Source organism: Salmo salar, chromosome ssa28 (genome assembly GCF_905237065.1).
Source record: "Salmo salar chromosome ssa28, Ssal_v3.1, whole genome shotgun sequence".
NCBI lineage: Eukaryota > Metazoa > Chordata > Actinopteri > Salmoniformes > Salmonidae > Salmo > Salmo salar.
In genome coordinates this window covers 2173690-2192262 of record NC_059469.1, presented here as the reverse complement: position 1 = coordinate 2192262, position 18573 = coordinate 2173690, and the positions used below count along the sequence as shown (strand labels likewise).

Sequence of the window (18573 nt, the reverse complement as noted above, 5' to 3'; positions counted from 1 at the left end):
AACCCATGAGTTCCTTTTAAAACTTCTATAAATACCTTAACCAATATAACCTTTAAAACATATAGAACCCATATAAACCTTAGTGTATAGCCTAGACTAGAGACCTTATAGACAATTTAGGCTTGTACTTGTGTGCGTGACAGGGGCTGTAGCAATGGTTTTACTGTGGAGAGTTGTAACTAAATGCTGATTGCCAGTCGAGATGACGGACGGCATTCAACATAAATGCTAATGGGACTATTTAGTGTAATTATTAAGTATAGAAGCCCAATTTATCACAAATGAGCCTAACACTGACAGCCAGCCAGTAAAACTGAGAACCAAACAAACACTTAGGGAACCCGCCAGCCAGTCAATCAAAAGCTGCCAACATTATCAGCCCTAGCGGGGGCGAGGCGAACGTTGGTCGTCCTTGAAGGGTCTGGAAAAGTCATAGGTCAGAGTTTGGTGCCCCCGCTGCCATTGAATGTAATAAAGGCTTATACATACAGGCGAGGTCATAGTGATTTGCAATAGACACATTTAAAGCATTCAGAAAGTGTTCACACCCCTTGACTTTTTCCACATTTTGTTGTTACAGCCTGAATTTTAAAATTGATTACATTTAGATTTTTTAAATAAGTTTTCAATCCCTTTTATTATGGCAAGTCTAAATAAGTTCAGGAATAAACTTTGCTTAACAAATCACATTGAATATGCCTTTGAGCATGGTGACATTATTAAAAACACTTTGGATGATGTATCAATACACCCAGTCACTACAAATATAAAGGCGTACTTCTTAACTCAGTTGCTGGTGAGGAACGAAATTGCTCAGGGATTTCACCATGAGGCCAATGGTGACTTTAAAACAGTTACAGAGTTTAATGGCTGTGATAGGAGAAAACTTAGGATGAATGAACAACTTTCAAGTTAATCCACAATACTAACCTAATTGACAGAGTGAAAAGGACACCTGTACAGTATAAAAATATTTCCAAACATGCATCCTGTTTGTAACAAGGCACTAAAGTAATACTGCAAAAAAATATGGCAAAGCAATTAACTTTTTGTCCTGAATGCAAGGTGTTATGTTTGGGGCAAATTGAATACAGCACATTACTCAGTACCACTCTCCATATTTTCAAGCATAGCGGTGGCTGCATCATGTTATGGATATGCTTGTAATCGTTAAGGACTGGGGAGTTTTTCAGGATAAAATAATTAATGGAATGGAGCTAAGCACAGGCAAAATCCTAGAGGAAAACCAGGTTCAGTCTGCTTTTCACCAGACACTTGAAGATTAATTCACCTTTCAGCAGAAAAATAACCTAAAACACAGACCAAATCTACACTACAGTTGTTTACCAAGAAGACAGTGAATGTTCCTCAGGGGCCGAGTTAGAGTTTTGACTTAAAATCTACTTGGAAATCTATCGCAAGACCTGAAAATGGTTGTCTAGCAATGATCAACAACCAATTTGACAGAGGTTGAAATATTTTGAAAAGAATAATGGGCTAATGTTGCACAATCCAGGTGTTGAAAGCTCTTAGAGACTTACAATTTAGTATACACTCTTATCCAGAGCAATTAGGGTTAAGTGCCTTGCTCCAGGGAACATTAACAGATTTTTCACCTAGTCGTCTTGGGGATTCAAACCCATTTCGGTTACTGGCCCAACACTCTTAACCACTAGGCTACCTGCCGCCCCGAAAGATTCACAACTGTAATTGCTACCAAAGGTGCTTCTACAAAGTATTGACTCGGGTTATATTTCTACATTTTATGTTCAATGAATTAGCAAACGTTTCTAAATGTTTTCCCTTTTGTCATTATGGGGTATTGTGTGTAGATGGGTGAGAGAAAAAAAAGTTATATTTAATCAATTTTGAATTCGGGCTGTAACACAACTAAAGGTGGAATAAGAGGTATGAATACTTTCGGAAGGCACCGTAGCAATAGACCACAATGATTTGGCATTCTCAACATACAGGCTCCAAATATTTCTCTGTGTGTTTCATTTGTAAGCTCAAATGGACAATGAGCAGTGATGTCCAACGGGCCTTGGAAAAGCAAAATACTTATCATAGAATATGGGGTCATATGGGGAAACGTATTCAATCTTTTGTAAAAATCCATTGAGTCTAAGTCATGGAGGAGTTTCCTCCCAAGGTCGAGAGAGAAGGCCCTGTTGTACACTCCAGCTGCTAACAAGCTACTTGTAGCTGTGGTCTCATGTCTACAACACTGTTGTAATGGTTAAGTTCATCACCTGGAAGCTTAGCCAAATCTGGTCTACCGGTTTATTGAAGCTCTACAATCAAGCTGTTGTGACATGTTGAATTTGATTACTGTAACCAATTATTGCAAGGCACATTATGATGCAAAACCAGGTATAAACAGAGATGAACAAGGAAGTAAGGCTTTGAGAAAATGTACTTTAGATATGTACTAGAGTTTTGTCCCGGGGGGGGCCTGTCATGTCTGCTTGCTTCAACGCCTGTTATGTCTCTGCTTGTCTTTGTCATTAAAACATCTCATAGTCTTGCAGCCATCCTATCCTTCATCCTCTTACCAGGAACTTGCGTTTCTGTTTCCAGTGGGAGCCCTGTGCATTGGTGTGGCGGTGGGCCTCGGTCAGCATGCGGATCAGCTCCCACTCTGAGCCGGTGGGCTCCGGCCGGTTCTGCAGAGTCTTCACCATCTCCTCCTTCCTCTTCACCCGGTTCTCCTCGATCAGACGCCGCTTGGCCACCCGCTTAGAGTCGTCCAGAACGACTGAGAGAAAGGAGGAACAAAAAAGGGAGAAAGAACATTGATTTCAGTTACATCAAGAAGTCATGACTGAAGGCAGCCGTACGACTTGTAAAATGTTTGTAAATGTGTAATATGTATGACATTGTGCACGACACGGTGTGTGTGCGTGCATGCGTACGAGTGTGAGAGTGTGTGGGTGTGAGAGAGACTCACGGTCCATGGCCATGCCCACTGCGATGCACTTCTTGAAGCGGCACAGCTGGCACTGGTTGCGGGTGATCTTGTCGATGATGCAGCAGCCATCGTACTTACAGGAGTAGGCGGGGTGGAGGTTCTTCTGAATTGTCCGCCGAAAGAAACCCTGGCAGAGAGAGAGAGAGAAGGAAGAGAGAAAGAGGGGAGGGAGAGGGTGAAGAAGAAAAAATGGAGGGAAAGAAAGGGAAGAAGGAAGAAAGAGGGAGCCAGAGGGTGTGTGTGTGTGTGTGTGTGTGTGTGTGTGTGTGTGTGTGTGTGTGTGTGTGTGTGTGTGTGTGTGTGTGTGTGTGTGTGTGTGTGTGTGTGTGTGTGTGTGTGTGTGTGTGTGTGAGGATTTGACAGGGGTGGCAGACAGACCATGATGCAGAGTTGAAGGGGGGGGGGGTCACTTGGACTAGAGTGAGGATGACAGAACTGACATAGATATGACATACTGTAAATATTGAGGAAGCTGTGTGTGTCTGCATTAAATTCAGGCAAAAAACCTGCCCCGAATTGAACGCATGTGAATATCCTTATTTATTTATGGTTGATGTTGAGATGAACCCTTCCCCCATCTGATCTTTGTATTTCCTGACCTTGTCCTAACCTTGTTCTTCACTGACCCAGTGCTTGAAGTGAAAAGAAACAGTGCAGGCTCCATTCAAAAGTTGTGCTCTGTAGGGAGTGCATATGGCCCTGTGTGTCTCACCTTGCAGCCCTCACAGGTGATGCAGCGGTAGTGGTAGCCAGTGGCCTTGTCTCCACACACCACGCACGGTTCATCCTTCTCCAGGTAGCTGGGGATGTACCCTGCAGCACACAGAGGTGGAGAAGGAGAGTGGGATGAGGAGTGAGTATGAGGACAAGACCTGAAGTTCACACTACTGCCACGCAGTACTGATGCTTTAAAGATAGTAAGTATTCGGACCTCAGAGGTTTCAAGATATGCGTAATAGATACAGGTGACTGCCAAAATAATGGAAACACTTGAGTAAATGACAGATACAAAGTGCTTCCACACAGGTGTCGTTCCTGAGTTAATTAAGCAATCAACATCCCATCATGTTTAAGGTCATGTATAAAAAAAGCCTAGTTGCCCATTATTCTGGCTACCATGGCTAGATGAAGGGCATAGGGGGGTTAAAAGGGCATAGGGGGGTTAAAGGATGTGTGTGTGTCAGTCACCAGATCTCAACCCAATTGAACACCGCGTTTTCCACCGACATTAAAGTTGAGGAGAGATTGACTGCATCGCTATTGGTCTTTGTGCGAAGTATTGATCTGTTGCAGGTACCGAACTGTCTGTCCAAGCAGTTGGCACACAGTTAGGACACTCATCAGTACAAGACATGCAACCAGAGGTCTCTTCACAGTCCCCAGGTCCAGAACAGAGGCTGGGAAACGTACAGTATTAGATAGAGCCACGGCTACATGGAACTCTGTGCCACCCCAGGTAACTCAAGCTAGCAATAAAACCAGATAAAAGAACACCTTACTGCACAAAGGGGACTGTGAAGAGACAGCCATTTTATATATATTGTATTGTAATTGGCACTGTATTCTGAATTAGACCTAGATATTGTGTGTATGTACTGATATGTCCTCTATGTGTGATGTTTTAAATTGATGTAGTTCAGTACTTGACTAATAACAACACCCTAGTCAAGTTCAAGTTTCATTGTCACATGCACAAGTACAATGAAATGAAGAAATTATATCACCAAACAAAGATAAATGACATCAAACACAATGGAAAAAGCCTTTGGAGTACCTTAAATTATATCATGGGCAGAAAACACAATTCATCTCCATCGTTTATTGAAGTTGATGGGTCATTTATAACAAAACCTTTCGATATTGCCAATCTGTTCAATGACTTTTTTCACTAGTAGTGGAAAAAATCAGAAGTGAAATTACAACATTGAACAGTGAACCATCATATTTTTGTATAAAAGATCTAAAAATGAAAAAGAACGATTGCTATTTTGAATTTGGTCAAGAACTATTTGGTCAAAAATTACTGTTATCCATCTATAAAGATAAGCCACCAGCTATAGACAACCTTGACGGGAAACTACTGAGAATGGTAGCAGACTGTATTGCCACCTCTATTTGCTATATATTTAACCAAACCCTAAAGGAGTGTGTGTGTCCACAACGTAAATCCACTGACTCTAACAGCCGTCCAATCAGTTTGCTGCCTGTTCTTAGTAAACTGATGGAGAGGATTATGTTTGACCAAATACAATGCTATTTTCCAGAGAACAATTTAGCTATTGACTTTCAGCATACATTTAAAGAAGGGCACTCGGCTTGAAATAATCTATGGGTTTCACATGACTGGGAATACAGATATGCATCTGTTGGTCACAGATACCTTAAAAAAAAGATAACCAGTCAGTATCTGGTGTGACCACCATTTGCTTCATGCAGCGTGACCTCTTCACATAGTTGATCAAGCTGTTGATTGTGGCCTGTGGATGATTGTCCCACTCCTCTTCAATGGCTATTCAAAGTTGCTGGATATTGGCGGGAACTGGAATACGCTGACGTACATGTCGATCCAGAGCATCCCAAACATGCTCAATGGGTGACGTGTCTGCTGAGTGTGCAGGCCATGGAAGAAGTGGGTCAGATCCTTGTGACATAGAGCCCTGCATTATCATGCTGAAACATGAGGTGATGGAGGCAAATGAATGGCACGACATTGGACCTCAGGATCTCGTTACGGTATCTCCATGCATTCAAATTGCCATTGATAAAATGCAATTGTGTTCGTTGTCAGTAGCTTATGCCTGCCAATACCATAACTCCACCGTGGTGCTCTCTGTTCACAACATTGACATCAGCAAACCGCTCGCCCTAATGATGCCATACATGTGGTCTGTGTTTGTGAGGCCAGTCGCATGTTCTGCCAAATTCTCTAAAACAACGTTGGAGGCGGTTTATGGCAGAGAACTTAATATTCAAATATCTGGCAACAACTCTGGTGGACAATTCTGCAGTCAGCATGCCAATGGCATGCTCCCTCAACTTTTGACTCCTGTGGCATTGTATTGTGTGACAAAACTGCACATTTTAGAGTGGCCTTTTATTGTCCCTAGCACAAGGTGTAACTGTGTAATGATCATGCTCTTTAATCAGCTTCTTGATATGCCACACCTGTCAGGTGGATGGATTATCTTGGCAAAGGAGAAATGCTCACAAACAACGATGTAAACAAATTTATACACAACATTTTTGCGAAAAAGCTTTTTGTGTGTATGGAACATTTCTGGGATCTTTTATTTCAGCTCATGAAACATGGGACCAACACTTTACATGTTGTGTTTATATTTTTGTTCAGTGTATACATATAATAGACAAAAACATAAGAAATAAGAGAAGAAGCTATATACAGGTGCCAATACCAAATGTACAATGTGCAGGGACACTGGACCTCCACAAGTCTGGTTCATCTATGGGAGCAATTTCCAAACGCCTGAAGGTACCACGTTCATCTGTACAAACAATAGTATGCAAGTATAAACACCAAGGGACCACGCAGCCATCATACCGCTCAGGAAGGAGATGGGTTCTGTCTCCTAGAGATGAACGTACTTTGGTGTGAAAATTGCAAAACAATCCCAGACCAACAGCAAAGGACCTTGTGAAGATGCTGGAGGAAGCAGGTACAAAAGTATCTACAGTTGAAATCGGAAGTTTACACATACCTTAGCCAAATACATTTAAACTTAGTTTTCACAATTCCTGACATTTAATCCTAGTAAAAATTCCCTGTCTTAGGTCAGTTAGGATCACCACTTTATTTTAAGAATGTGAAATGTCAGAATATTAAAACGAGTCCTTTATCGACATATCGCTCAGCAAGGAAGAAGCCACTGCTCCAAAACCACCATAAAAAAGCCAGAGTACGGTTTGCAATTGCACATGGAGACAAAGATCATACTTTTTGGAGAAATGTCCTCTGGTCTGACGAAACAAAAATAGAACTATTTGGCCATAATGACCATCATTATGTTTGGAGGAAAAAGGGGGAGGCTTGCAAACCGAAGAACACCATCAGAACCATGAAGCACGGGGGTGGCAGCATCATGTTGTGGGGGTGCTTTGCTGCAGAAGGTACTGGTGCACTTCACAATATAGATGGCATCATGAGGAGGAAAATTATGTGGATATATTGAAGCAATATCTCAAGACATCAGTTAGGAAGTTAAAGCTTGGTTGCAAATGGGTCTTCCAAATGGACAATGACCTCAAGCATACTTCCAAAGTTGTGGCAAAATGGCTTAAGGTCAACAAAGTCAAGGTATTGGAGTGGCCATCACAAAGCCCTGACCTCAATCCTACAGAACATTTGTGGGCAGAACTGAAAAAGCGTGTGTGAGCAAGGAGGCCTACAAACCTGACTCAGTTACACCAGCTCTGTCAGGAGGAATGGGCCAAAATTCACCCAAACTTATTGTGGGAAGCTTGTGGAAGTCTACCCAAGTTAAACAATTTAAAGGCAATGCTACCAAATACTAATTGAGTATGTAAACTTCTGACCCACTGGGAATGTGACGAAAGAAATAAAAGCTGAAATAAATCACTCTACTATTATTCTGACATTTTACATTCTTAAAGTAAAGTGGTGATCCTAACTGACCTAAGATGGCATTTTTACTAGGATTAAATGTCAGGAAATGTGAAAAACTAAGTTTAAATGTATTTGGCTAAGGTGTGTGTAAACTTCCGACTTCAACTGTATTTGTGAGTAGAGTTCAGTGTGTGTGCATAGCGTCAGAGCAACAGAGTTTGTGCAGAAAAGGATAAATGAAGGTAGCCATTTGATTAGCTGATTTAGCAGTCTTGTTTAGAAGTCTTATGGTTTGGCGGTAGAAGCTGTTCAGGGCTCTGTTGGTTCCATAATTGCTGTGCGGTAGCAAAGAGAACAGTCTGTGGCTTGGGTGGCTGGAGTCTTTGAAAAATTGTTGGGCCTTCCTCTGACACCGCCTGATATAGAGGTCTTGGATGGCAGGGAGCTCGGCCCCAGTGATGTACTGGGCCGCACGCACTACTCTGTAGCGTCTTGTGGTCGGATGCCGAGCAGTTGCCATACCAACCAAGCTGTGATGTAGCCGGTCAAGATGTTCTTGATGGTGCAGCTGTAGAACTTTCTGAGGGCCCATGACAAATCTTTTCAGCCTCTTGAGGGGGAAGAGGCGTTGTCGTGCTCTCTTCACGACTGTGTTGGTGTGATTGGACCATTCCAAATCCTTAGTGATGTGGACACCGAGGAACTTGAAGCTCTAGACCCGCTCCACTACAGCCCCAATGATGTGAATGAGGGTGTGCTCGGCCCTCTGTTTCCTGTAGTCCACGATCAGCTCCTATGTCTTACTGATGTTGAGGGAGAGGGTGTTGTCCTAGTACCACACTGCCAGGTCTCTGACAACATCCCTATAGCCTGTCTCATCGCCATCAGTGATCAGACTGACCACTGTTGTGTCATGTGTGGTTACACAATCTTGGGTGAACAGGGAGTACATGAGGCGTGAGTAGCAGTGGGTTGAGTAACACTATGTTGGTGTTTATTTTATTATGGCAGTTACCTGTATCTCCAAATACACTAAAAGACCAAAAGTATGTGGACACCTGCTCGTCAAACATCTCATTCCAAAATCATGGGCATTAATATGGAGTTGGTCCCCCCTTTGCTGTTATAACAGCCTCCACTCTTCTGGAAAGGCTTTGCACTAAATGCTGGAACATTGCTGCGAGGACATGCTTCCACTCAGCCACAAGAGCATTAGTGAGGTCGGCACTGATGTTGGGCGATTAATTCTGGCTCGCAGTCGGCATTCCAATTAATCCCAAAGGTGTTCGATGGGATTGATGTCAGGGCTCTGTGCAGGCCAGTCAAGTTCTTCCACACCGATTTCGACAAACCAATTTCTGTATGGACCTTGCTTTGTGCAAGGGAGCATTGTCATGCTGAAACAGGAAAGGGCCTTCCCCAAACTGTTGCAACAAAGATGGAAGCACAGAATCATCTAGAATGTCATTGTAAGCTGTAGTGTTAGATTTCCCTTCACTGGAACTAAGGGACCTAGACCGAACCAAAACAGCCCCAGACTATTATTCCTCCTCGACCAAACTTTACAGTAGGCACTATGCATTTTAGGCAGGTAGCGTTTTCCTGGCATCTGCCGAACAGCACTTAGAGTTGACCGGGGCAGAAATTTGAGAGCTGACGTGTTGGAAAGGGGGTATCCTATGACAGTGACACGTTGAATGTCACTGAGCTCTTCAGTAAGGCCATTCTACTGCCAATGTTTTCTATGGAGATTGCATGGCGGTGTGCTCAATTTTATACACCTATCAGCAACGGGAGTGGCTGAAATAGCCTAATCCACTAATTTGTGTGTGTGTGTGTGTGTGTGTGTGTGTGTGTGTGTGTGTGTGTGTGTGTGTGTGTGTGTGTGTGTGTGTGTGTGTGTGTGTGTGTGTGTGTGTGTGTGTGTGTGTAAAGTACAAACCAGGGTTGAGGTCAATTCCATTTCAATTCCAGACAAGTACACTGAAATTCACTGGACAGGGAGAAGGGAGGGTAGGGATGCTCAGTCTCAGGCTGATCCCAAGCCAGTCTGTGGTTTTTGTTAGGAACCTGAGCCCAAACTCAATAGTGCTGCTGCAGCCCATACCCACTACTATAGTTGCCCCTACTCCAATATCTCAATTGAAGTACTGTCCCATCTATTCAAATTCCAATTCCATATGCTCTGACCCAAAAGGATGTATGTAACTGACCTGTACTATCTGACCCAGTCTGTCCGTATCCATTCATTTCTATTTAGAAAAGAAAAGTCACATTTAAATCTATTTTCACCAAATACAAAATGGAAGGGGCAATTCTTTCTTCATACAAAAATACTACACTTAATCTAGATACATTTAGATGAAATAAAGTCTTTCAAAATAAATTTAAGGCAAAATGACATGCTGTTTATTTTAGGCAACAGCTAAACCTCGACTCAGTTTTGGTAACAAACCACTTCACGCATAATTTTTTTTAAGAAACCCATTTCCTTCATGGGTTATTCAGACAAAAACGTTTGAGGGTGCCATGCCATGCGTCAAACAGGAAGTACAGGAGGGGGCTAAGCACACACCCCTGGGGGCCCCCATATTGAGGGTTAGCATGGCAGAGCTGTTGTTGCCTACTTTTACCACCTGGGGTCGGCCCGTCAGGAAGTCCAGGATCCAGTTGCAGAGGGGAGTGTTCAGTCCCAGGGTCACGAGCTTGGAGGGCACTTTGGTGTTGAATGCTGAGCTGTAGTCAATGAACAGCATCCTCACATAGGTATTCCTCTTTTCTAGGTGGGAGCGTGGAGTGCAATTGAGATCTGTTGGGGCGGTATGCAAATTGGAGTGGGTTCAGGGTGTCCAGGATGATGGAGTTGATGTGTGCCATGACCAGCCTTTCAAAGCACTTCATTATCACAGATGTGTGCTACAGGGTGGTGGTCATTGTGGCAGGATGACATAAGAGTTTTTGGGAACAGGAATGATGGTAGTCAGCTTGAAACATGTGGGGATTACAGACTGGGAGAAGGAGAGGTTAAAAATGTCTGTGAAGATGCCTGCCAGTTGGTCTGGCATACTCTGAGGACACTCCCTGGAATAGTGTCTAGCCCATCAGCCTTACGAGTCTTTACCCATTAAAAAACCTTACATCAGCCTCGGAGAGAGAGAGATCATCCAGGCCTCCGGATTAGCAGGGGCCCTCATGCAGGGCTCTGTGTTATTTTTCGTCAATGCACGCATACAAGGCATTGAGTTCATCTGGTAGAGAGGCATCGTTGGGCAGATCAGGCTTCCTTTGTTGTCTGTAATGTACTGTAGCCCCTGCCACATGCGTCAAGCATAGGCGCCGGTATAATAGGGTTTCCACCTTGTTTGACGGCTTTGCAGAGGTCGTAGTGGGACTTCTTGTACATGTTCGTGTCCTCAGCCGTAGCCCAGGGGTTGGATGCGATAGCTCTCTGAGCGGTAGCTCTGTCCTTTAGCTTACTGCGCACCTCAGAGTTAATCCAGGGCTTTTGATTGAGGAAGCAGTGAACCTTCACTGTGGGGACGATGTCTGCGATGCATTTCCTGATGAAGCCGGTGACGGAGGTGTTTAGCTCGACGACGCTATCGTCCGGGAACATATTCCAGTCAGCGCTAGCAAAGCATTCCTGCAGCACAGCCTCTGCTTTGTCTGACCATTTTTCTACGGAGCGCATCATGGGTACTTCCTGTTTGAGCTTCTGTCTGTAAACAGGAAGCAGGAGTATAGAGTCCTGATCTGATTTGCCAAAGGGGGGACGAGGGAAGGCCTTGTATGCTTGCTTGTGGATTGAGTAACAGAGGGTTGAGTAACACTATGTTGGTATTTATTTTATTTTGGCAGTTACCTGTATCTCCAAATATATATATAAAGTACAAAACAGGGTTGGAGTCAATTTCATTTCAATTTCAGACAATTCAGGAAGTACACGGAAATTCCAATTCCAATTACCTTCAATTATTTTCACGGAGGAAAATTGGGAATTGGAATTGGGTTTACTTTCTGAATTGATCGGCATTGAAATGGAATTGACCCCAACCCTGATATAAGCAGACATACAATAGAACACAGTCAAACAAAAACTCATGATCTTATCCTAAGATCTTGGCCTGAGGACCCCATCACATGAGAGTCAGGATACAAACCACTAGAGGAGACGACAGTGTGACAATGTGTGTTGGTGTGCACTCGCGCATGTATGTGTGTGTCTCTGTTTGTGTTCGCCTGAGAGTGAGGAGGTTAACCTATTCGGTACTGTCTTTTCCTGGCATGTAATGAAGGAGTAAGTACTTAAATCTCCTCACTTGAGAAATGGTACATTGGCAGAGAGAGACTCCAACAAGCACTCTTCAGTGTGAGAGACACTCTAAAGCAATCAAGTCTGCCTCGCCCTTGGGTAGAAGACAAAAACACCCACCAGACAGCCTCTCTCTCTACCTCCTCCCTTTCTCTCTTTCTCCTCCCTCCTTCAGGCCAGTGCTCTTCTAGTCTTCCCCTTCCTAAGCCACCCCAGGAAAAAGGTAAATCTGTACTTTTTCCATACAGAACATTGGGATTTAGTGGGGGAGTGCGTAGAAACAGGAAACGGCCTACAGCCCGCCATTTAATAAAATATATAGCTGTGATACGAGGGGAGGAGAGAGGAAATGGTACGCTGCATGTTACACAAACACACACACACTGCCAATAGCAGATCCTTGGACGCAGCTTAGGGAGCCAAGAAGTAATGTCTGTGTAGGCTCCTCTCTCTGCATTGCTGCATGGTGGTGTGTGTGTGTGTGTGTGTGTGTGTGTGTGTGTGTGTGTGTGTGTGTGTGTGTGTGTGTGTGTGTGTGTGTGTGTGTGTGTGTGTGTGTGTGTGTGTGTGTGTGTGTGTGTGTGTGTGTGTGTGTGTACTATCCCTAGAGAGAGAGAGAGTAAAAAGGGAGTAAACGTGTGGGTGTTTTGGCATGTGTGTTTATGTCTGGCCCACACTGAGTACAGTCTTACTAGTGTCAGTCTGGCCCTCCCCTTATGGCAGAAAAACAGAGGCGAAGAAGTGGACACTGGACAGGGAGAAGTCAGGGAAAGACAGGGTAAGGCAGGGTAGGGATGCCCAGTCTCAGTCTCAGGCTGATCCCAAGCCAGTCTGTGTGGGTTTTGTTAGGAACCCGAGCCCAAAATCAATAGTTCCGCTTCAGCCCACACCCACTGCTATAGCCGCCCCTACTCCAATATGTCCCATCTATTCAAATTCCAATTCCATATGCTCCGACCCAAAAGGATATATGTAACTGACCTGTACTCTCGGACCCAGTCTGTCCGTATCCATTAATTTCTGTTTAGAAAAGAAGTCACATTTAAATCTATTTTCACTGAATACAAAATGGAAGGGGCAATGCTTTCTTCATAGAAAAATACTGCACTTAATCTAGATAGAAAATCAATTTCAGGCAAAATGAAATAAGCCAAAAGTTAAACCTCTACTCAGTTTTGGTAACAAACAACTTCTCCCCAAAAACTATTTTTTTAAGAAACCCATTTCCTTCCTTCCGTGCCATGCCATGTGCCAATGACATAACCTATAACACTTAGGTCATAAGGACCTGCACTATGCCCCACCACCCACCCCTCAAAGCCAGGCTCAGACATATTGTCATAGTTTCCCAGCTGAGATGGACCGTGGTGGGTCACATGATTCAGGTCTAGCTGCCAGAGAGCATGCTAGGATTTGGGGGCCTATAGGCTTCCTCATTGGTCTGTCTGCACGGGCGTGTTCAGGAGATGACAAACACAGAGGTTTTATGGCATCTCGGCAGAGGCGACGTGTAGCGTCCTGCAAATTCCTCAAAGTTGTTTTTCTTTCTCTTCACCCTCCGCCCCTCAACTTCCAAGCTGTCAGTCAGCGCATTCTGCCGCATGAAGAATGAGAGCAGAGTGACAGCCTCTCGTTGAAAGAGATCCCTTTTTTTCCCTTCTCTTTGGTGATAAACACAGACTAAAATGTAAAGAAGGTGGCAGTGATTTATGAGCTGATGCTTCTGGGTCTTCCACACAAGCACACACCATACAACCCAGGTGACAGGTTGGGAACACAATTCAGGTTTTAGTTTTTTCAAAGTTGAAGAGTCTAAGGCTGGAATTCAATCAAACCCACATTGGGTGCGTAGTGTTCTTGTGTGCAAACGGCTGTAAATGGACCGTAACTGTACCTACCAGACATGCTCTTCACCGAACATGAACTGTTCTTTCTTTTCCTTTTCGGGCCATCGATCCACCTGTAGAAGGAAAGAATAAAAGACGGAGAGAGACATAAGTGTATATGTACAGGAGGACACACAGGAATTCAAAACACAGGCGGCGTGAAGGACATGTTTTCTCCTGACAGTTCATCTACAGGAGTCTTGCAGGACTGTAGCAGTGCTCTATCTAAGTGTCTGTGGTCGGGAAAATGGCTGCCCTGCCACTTCAATTTACATTAGAGGGGAAGGCAAGAACAACAACAACAACAAAACACACACGCACATGTATAACGACGCCAAAACACACCAATGCGCGCACACACACATCTGAACATAGCTCTGTAATAGGAGAATTGAGCAGACTGTGAGCTCCTTAGGGAGTTCTGGAAGCACACAGCCTGGGAGAGAGTACACTAACAAGTCATGCTGTAGGATCTATCAGATGTCAACACTAGTAGACTTCCAAGGGTCCCACCTCTGCAACCATCCAAACTCTCCTGTGCACATCTCACCATATTTTATTTATCCTTTATTTAACTAGGAAAGTATTCTTATTTACAATGATTGCTTAGGAACAGTGGGTTAACTGCCTTGTTCAGGGGCAGAATGACAGATTTTGACCTTGTCAGCTCGAGGATTCGATCTACCAACCTTTCAGTTACTGGCCCAATGCTCTAACCACTAGGCTACCTGCCACACCTTTAAAAAAAAAAATAATAAAACATAATATAGTTTACTAAAGTGAATTTGGACACTAGTTTGTCTGGACTAACTCCCCCCCTCTGTTCTCAGTAAATAGCGATCCATCGTTGCCAGGGAAATCCTAAGGACTTAAGTGGCTGTTTCATTGGCCCCCTAATTGGGCTGAAATGCCAACTGCGTCTGACCCTGTGTGTATGCCTTCTTGTTGCATTACCGACTGAGTTGTTTTCAATTACAGTAATGTCGGTGCCACAGTGAACTTAATGGAGTCTTAGTGTGTTTTAACATATAGTCCTCTTTAAAAGAACCAATCTCAGTCCTCTTTAAAGTGAACTCTGTGGTAAAAAAATAAATAATAATAATAATAACTCCATTGTCTTTGTATTACACTGGCTTTGAATGATGACTCAACACTTTTGCCAGTTCACTTCACCCATTTTGTGGTTAAAAGATGAGATTATAATTGTAATCAAAATATACTATTAACATGTATATATTATTGGTAACAAAATGCAGATTAAATAATGCTGTAATTGGAAAATGTACACCCAATGTAGGCTACTGCCCCTTTAAGAGCTAAAATGTATTTTGTACACTATGTTGTGATTCTCACCAAATATGTTGTCTTCTCACACTATTCAAACCCCACTATCGAATAAACAGTTTATGAAGCTCTCATATATATCACATATTGCAAACAAATAATCTGTCTAAAAACTCCACACAAATTTGGGAATTTCTGTGCATACTTGTTCAATATCCAAAACAGCACACGTTTCTTTCGGGTGAATCTGCACACCAATGATCAGTGGTGGAAAAACGTACTAAATTGTCATACTTGAGTAAAAGTAAAGATACGTTAATAGAAAATGACTCAAGTAAAAGTAAAAGTCACCCCGTAAAACACTACTTGAGTAAAAGTCTAAAAGTATTTGGTTTAAAATATACACTAAACAAAAATATAAATGCAACATGCAACAATTTCTACGATTTAACTGAGTTACAATTCATACAAGGAAATCAGTCAAGTGAAATAAATTCATTAGGCCATAATCTATGGATTTCACATGACTGGGAATAAGGATATGCATATGTTGGTCACAGATACTTTAAAATTAGATTAGAAAACAAGTCAGTATCAAGAGGGGGGGGGACCATTTGACTCATGCAGGGCGACACATCTCCTTCACATAGAGTTGATCAGGCTGTTGATTGTGGCCTGTGGAATGTTGTCCCACTCCTCTTCAATGACTGTGCGAAGTTTCTGGATATTGGCGGGAACTGGAAAACGATGTCGTACACGTCGACCAGAGCATCCAAAACATGCTCAATGGGTGACATGTCTGGTGAGTATGCAGGCCATGGAAGAACTGGAAGACATTTTCAAATCCAGAATTTGTGTACAGATCTTTGCGACATGAGTTGATTGCAGCGGATGAATGGCACGACAATGGCCATCAGGATCTCTGTATCTCTGCATTCAAATTGCCATCATTAAAATGCAGTTGTGACCATTTTCCTGTCTTGCTAAGTAATCAAAGTGTAACGAGTACTTTTGGGTGTCAGGGAAAATGTAGTAAAAATTACCGAATTTTCTTTAGGAATGTAGTGGAATAAAAGCAAAAGTTAAAAAAATAGAAATGCTAAAGTACAGATACCCAAAGCAACTACTTAAGCGGTACTTTAAAGTATTAAGTACTTTACACCACTGCCAATGTGAGGATGCACAGAAATGCAAAAATTTGTGTGGAGTTTTTAGTCAGGTTATTTGTTTGCAATATGTGATATATACGAGAGCTTCATAGACTGTTTATTCGATAGTGGGGTTTGAATAGTGTGAGAAGACAACATATTTGGTGAGAATCACAACATAGGGTACAAAATAAATGATAGCTTTTAAAAGGGCAGTAGCCTACATTGGGTGTACAATTTTCAATTACAGCACTATTTAATTCGCAGTTATTCTGCCGTTATTTATTTTGTTACTATTAACATGTATATATTATTGGTATCATTCGATTACAATTATCATCTAATCTTTTAACGAAATGCAATCTATTAGCTTCCAAAATGTTAGTAGGTATATCTAGGTGTCCGATAACACGTTCTGATTAAATGGCTCGTCCTGCACTTTGTAAAAACCCCAGAGTGTATTGAGTGAATGTTGGAAAAAGATCTTGATTCCTTTCTAAACATAGCGATATGAATGCAAAGAGGACTCGGGCCACAAAATGGGTGAAGTGAACTGGCTAAAGAGTTGAGTCCTCATTGAAAGGCAAGGGCAGTGTGAATACAAAGAGAGTTCAGTTATTTACCTTTTTTAAACGCCAAAGTTCACTTTAAAACTGAGAGTGCCTTAATTCAATAACTACTAGAATGGCCATGACGGTTTTTCTGACCGTTTGATATTTCAATTGTATAAATATTCCATAATAAATAATAAATTGATAAACGAATGCATTTATTACGTTAAAATAGTTCATAGGAAACCTCAGGTTCACGAAATGACTTGATTGATCCAGAAGCGCATAGACTGTAAATAGTCAAATAAGATGATAGTGTATTTTCAACTGTTACACAAGTCTCCCACCCAGCTGTCCCGTTCAGACTACACCTTAACTATATTGAAACTAATTTCACACACATAATAATAATAATAATAATAGCAATAGATGTGGCCTAAAGACAAGATTAAATGTACAATAGTCAATAATGGGTGACAATATGACAATATAGAAAACGAAGAGACTGATGTCCTCGGCAGCGTGCATTGACTGCGTGCATTGACGAAGAAGCAAGGCGCTTACCAAATAGCACTTCTTTCATATCATCATACAGAGGTCCATGCAGGCCAGACATTTTGATTGCTATACCATATCTGAAAGTGCAGATTCCAAGGTTTATAATGAACCTATTTTTGCCAAAACTCTGTACAATTGCGCGGATGGTCACTGTTGTAAAATATAACTTTTTCCAAGAATAACCATGTTTCCATGCATTCCTCGTGTGAGTAGGCTACTGGTGACAATCAGCAATAGCCATTTAGAATATTCCATTATATTCTTACTGTAAAATATGTGTTTTGACTGTGGTAGGGCAGGGCCTGTGATGTCTGCTAAACGAACAAGCCTATTTCATTGGCATGGCGCAGCCATAGACTTCACAACTAAGCACAGATAAATACAACTCAAAACATGCTACTCTGTTCTTTTGAAATAAATTGCCTTGTATCATGTTTTTTTTTTATGACCTTCCTAAATTACATTTGAATGGATTTATTTGTGATTGTGTATATTAATACGAGAAAGGCAGAAAGCGTCACAATGACTGAAAACAAATGTAAATGTTTAATTACTCTGCCATTTTTAAAGTCGTGTCCCCCTCGTCCTAGACTTTACCTAAATAAGTCTATATAACATTTGAATGGTTTCCCCGCTCTGTTCCGCTCCTTCTCGGATAGTTGAATGTGCCATGCCCCGTTGAGAATCACCCCGATAATTGCCTCGAGACTGAACCAAAACTATACCGAAACAAATTGTCACACATATAACAACAATATTAAATAAATGAAGTATATTATGATGGGAGAGAATGGGTGAGTTGATGAGTGAGGGGGGGGGGGCGAACGAATCATAATTATGTAATCACCAATTGTGAATGAAGAACAGGCCATTCGATCATATATTCTAATTATTCCTAATTCTCAAAACAGTGTATCCTATATCAGTCCACTGAATCCAAGTATTTGTATTAGTCTACTCTAGACCTACTTGGAGTAGGCTGCACAGTGAGAGCGGGCACAACTTACAATGGCAAGCCCAAAGCTAAAAGGACGCACATGCCGCGTTAGCGTTGCTACAAGATCTGGATGAAAACGACACAGCTGGCGGGGGAAGAAATGGATCATGAGATCTCTGATGATTAGTATTCTGATTCATGCTGAACGGCTTTCCCTATCTGGGAAAGGATCCGTATCGGGCAACAGGTGAGGGAGAGTCGTGATAATGTTTCAGATCAGATGGCACGGCTGTATGAGATGAAAGGAGGAAGGAGAAACTCGCCGCTGGCCTGTTGCTGTGTTT

At 42.4% G+C, this 18573-nt stretch overlaps 1 protein-coding gene across 3 annotated transcripts in view; it reads right to left on the bottom strand.

Annotated features, from left to right (window-relative positions):
* LOC106589304 (thyroid hormone receptor alpha) overlaps positions 1 to 18573 on the bottom strand; it is a 193465-nt gene that overhangs the window by 22697 nt on the left and 152195 nt on the right. For all 3 annotated transcript variants that reach the window (XM_014179099.2, XM_045710113.1, XM_014179100.2), the window contains 4 exons: positions 13764 to 13825; positions 3684 to 3784; positions 2951 to 3098; positions 2556 to 2758 (listed from right to left, as the gene is read on the bottom strand). In XM_014179099.2, the coding sequence (XP_014034574.1) occupies positions 2556 to 2758; positions 2951 to 3098; positions 3684 to 3784; positions 13764 to 13825 (514 nt within the window). The remainder of the gene's footprint in view (positions 1 to 2555; positions 2759 to 2950; positions 3099 to 3683; positions 3785 to 13763; positions 13826 to 18573) is intronic.